The sequence below is a fragment of the Acomys russatus genome, chromosome 8, assembly GCF_903995435.1.
Source record: "Acomys russatus chromosome 8, mAcoRus1.1, whole genome shotgun sequence".
Lineage (NCBI taxonomy): Eukaryota > Metazoa > Chordata > Mammalia > Rodentia > Muridae > Acomys > Acomys russatus.
This window is the reverse complement of record NC_067144.1, coordinates 40,457,251-40,461,401: the sequence shown is the minus strand read 5'-3', so window position 1 is coordinate 40,461,401 and position 4,151 is coordinate 40,457,251. Positions and strand designations below refer to the sequence as shown.

The 4,151-nt window shown below is 37.6% G+C and overlaps 1 protein-coding gene across 1 annotated transcript; it reads left to right on the top strand.

Annotated features, from left to right (window-relative positions):
• Positions 1-404: 404 nt before the first annotated feature.
• Positions 405-1,331, top strand: LOC127192782 (olfactory receptor 181). Its single transcript, XM_051150094.1, has one exon. It carries the CDS (start codon positions 405-407, stop codon positions 1,329-1,331), a length of 927 nt encoding a protein of 308 aa, XP_051006051.1.
• Positions 1,332-4,151: the final 2,820 nt, after the last annotated feature.

The window sequence follows — 4,151 nt, the reverse complement described above, 5'->3', positions numbered from 1 at the left end:
ACCTTTATTGTGTGTAGATTTTTTTTTAGACTCTCCACTAGATCCAAGAGATTCAACATTATTTTAATCCCATAATACAATACTCAGAATGGTTTTGCCTGGAGATTGTTACCGTACGACTCTTTCAAGTTGGAAAATGCCAAACTACAGACCATGGATTTGTTCTTGGTAGAGGCTAGATCACACAGCTAGAACATTCAATTCTAGAAGCTTCACAGACATTTCAGGACAGCCCCTAATGCACAAAGTATCCCATCCTTGGTTTGTGACTTTTGGAAGACAGCGTGGGATGTGATGAGGTTCTTCTATACATTGATGTGGTAATTAGAGCTGGGTAATTAGCTACCTTCTGCTTGTAACTGCAATTGAATTACTTTATAATTGTGTCTCAGAACAGATCAGGAATGATGAAGACAAATCACTCTTTGACAACAGAGTTCATCCTCATGGGATTCACAGACCAGCCAGACCTGAAGACCCTGCTGTTCCTGGTGTTCTCCACCATCTATCTGATCACCATGGTGGGGAATCTCGGGCTGGTACTCTTGATCTACATGGAACGCCGTCTCCACACACCCATGTACATCTTTCTGGGCAACCTGGCTCTGATGGACTCCTGCTGCTCCTGTGCCATCACTCCCAAGATGCTGCAGAACTTCTTTTCTGTGGACAGAAGGATTTCTCTCTATGAATGCTTGGCACAGTTCTATTTTCTCTGTCTTGCTGAAACCGCAGACTGCTTTCTCCTGGCAGCCATGGCTTATGACCGCTATGTGGCCATTTGCAACCCACTGCAGTACCACACCATGATGTCCAAAAAGCTCTGCCTTCAGATGAGTATAGGCACCTTCATAGCCAGCAACCTGCATTCCATGATTCATACAGGCTGCCTGTTAAGGTTAAATTTCTGTAAATCTAACAGAATTGATCACTTCTTCTGTGATATTCTTCCACTCTATAGGCTCTCCTGTACAGACCCATTCATCAATGAGCTAATGATATATATTTTTTCAATGCCAATTCAAGTCTTTACCATTACCACTATTATGGTCTCTTATTTCTGCATTCTGTTCACTATTTTCAAAATGAAATCCAAAGATGGGAAAGGAAAAGCATTTTCTACATGTGCATCCCACTTTTTTTCTGTGTCAATATTCTACATCTGCCTTCTCATGTATATTGGACCATCTGAAGATGGTAATAAAGATATACCAGTGGCTGTATTTTATACAATAATAATTCCTTTGTTAAACCCTTTTATTTACAGCCTGAGAAATAAGGAGGTAGTAAGTGCTGTTAAGAAAGTTTTGAAAACATGTAGTATTTTTTAAAATTCTTCATCTTCTATAGCACATTAATTTCACATCATTAAAACAATTCTATTCATATGAAATATAGAAAATGAAAATGTTTATATAAAGTATTAGTCTTTAAATCACTAGGTATGTTTATTTAACAGTATGCAAATACAATTCCAAAATAATTTGTCAACTATTAATCTGCACTATATAACCAGAATATGTTAACTGTTATATTTACTATCATTATTTTCATGAGATTTTTTAGTATTGTAATTTCAAATTCAGTAAATTAATATTAGCCCACAGTTGAATGGTTTCATGTGTAAGAGTCTTGTTTGGTTATTATTATTTAGCTAATGGGAGAAATTTGCACTATTTGTTTCAGAATGTACAATACCTAAAATTGACAGGCATTACTGACTTTTCTTCAGAATTCTTTTCTCTCTTCCTTCTTCCCTTTTATAAAGCAAAACAATAATAGATAAAATTTGTTAAATCTAATGTCATGCCTTCAGAGTATTTTATAAGTATAAAAATTATTACTATAGTATAAATCGTTTTATGTATATGATTATAAGTTTTTAGCCCATTTTTTCAGTTTATGATAGAATAGCAGATCCTCAAGCTAGGATTTTTTATTTAGTCCACAGTCTTTCTGATATACTGCCAGTATAATCTGACACATTTCATGTTCTTGTGTATGGGGAATGTGTGTTATTAGAAATACAACCCGTACAAATTCCTGTCTCAGAATAAGATTAGGCAATTTGTTTTAATTTGTTCACTTTACATCCCGATTGTAGCTCCCTTCATCATCTCCTCCCAATCCTACTCTTCCTCCTACCCCCTCCCTCCCTCCCCTAGTCCTCAGAAAGAGGGGCCCTCCTCCCCTAACATCTGGCCTCAGCCTATCAAGTCTCATCTGGACTGCCTGTGTCTATCCACTTCTGTGACCTGGTAAGGCCACCCCACCAGGCAGAGGTGATCAATGTGTGGGGGTCAGAATCCATGTCAGAAGTAGTCCCTAGTCTCCATATTAGGGGACCCACAAGGAAATTGTGCTTCCTACCTATAACATCTGAGCCGGAGGGTCCACACCATGCATGGTCCTTGGTTGGTGCATCAGTCTCAGCAGCACCCTCCTCCGCAGATCAGATTCATTGGCTCCATTGGTCTCCCTGTAGAGGTAAATTAGGCAATTTTTAAAAGTGGTCTTTAAGTTTTTAGACTATATTTTCCTTACTGATTGGTTAAAAAAATGAGAAAAAAAAGCCATACAAAAAGCACACAACTTCAATCCTATTTTTCACTCAAGTGATCTTGTGTGTATAGATCTCATAAAACTTGCAATATAATACTGAATTTTTTCCATATCACTATGTAGTAATATTTGTCATTCATCCCTTTGTTCTTATATCATCATATACTATTGTGGTTTAAACTTAATTTTTTCAAATGTTTTATTTTATTATTTTAGTATGTGTATATGTGTGTCTCATGTTTGGGAATGTTTACTTGTGCAATTGTGCAGTTGCCCAAGATTCCCTGGAGATGGAGTTACAAGCTGTTGTGAGCCATCTGGTAGGGGTGCTTGGAACCAAAGTAAGATACTCTGGAAGAGCAGTGTGTACTTTTAGGCACTGTTCCATCTCTCCAACCCCATCTATAGATGCTTTTATTTGTAAGGAGTGTAAATAGCTATTTTTACTATAACTATCTATCTTATATTGAGTATATAATTAGCTTTCCTTTTTGATCAAGTCAAAAAAGTCTTGTAAATATGTGAGCTAGCAACATTAACAATAACTTATATGATGGAATCAGGTTTGCCTGATTTCTGTCATAAAAATTCAATCTTAGATTAGGCAACAATATCATAGTATATTATTTAAAACACACTTTTACTCACTTAAACTATTCCTATTGAGGGGTCTGATTTGTACTTGTACCCATGTCTAGAGTTCTCTTTTCCCCTCCAGATTTGTGCCATTACCTTTTGTTAGTCAAATGTTGACCATCCTTGGCACTTACAGGAAACCAAGAGGCTTGTTATCTTCATCTCTCTGCCTTCTGTATTTCATTGTGTTTTCCTTTTAGTTAACTTTATTTTTAATCTTGTCTTTTATATTTTCAAAATTATAATTACACCATTTTCTCTTTCACTTTTCTTCCTCAAGATCTCCCATAAGCCCCTCCTTGAGCTTTTCATATCAATGGCCTTAGGTTTTACCATTATTATACACACATAGGTACATATATACAACCTGCTCAGCCTGTATAGTGTTACTTGCATGTATGTTTTCAGGACTGGCCATCTGTACTGGATAACTAATTAATGTGTTCCTACTGGGTAAAACTATTTCTCACAATCTCAGCATTCTTTAGTTGCTTGTGGTTCTTTGTATAGGGTTAAGGCGTCCTAGATTATCCCCCATCCATGTTAACTTTGTTATTATTAATGACATTAGTCTTTGATGGAAACAAATTAATAGCAAAGACTTTGGTGAACACTTCCCTAAAGCTCCCTAAAGAGAGCACTTTGTACTATCATGGTATGTCGGGAGCCGGTCCGCCATTACAAGATGGCGCTGACTTCCCGTTTCCTGGTTCTTCACGGAGGCCCTTATGGCCAGTGCGCATGCACAAGCACGTCACCCTTACATAACCCGCTTACGCGGGCGGTATGCTAATTAGGTATTCTCTAGAGCACCAATGACGGGAGGACACGTCCCTCTACGCCTTGATATTTCCTATATAAGCCAGGGATTTTACGGGGAGTGGGTCCTTCTCCATCAGTCTGCAGAGAGCTGTACAATAAAATGCTGTCAGAAGAATCCTGAGTTGCCGCGT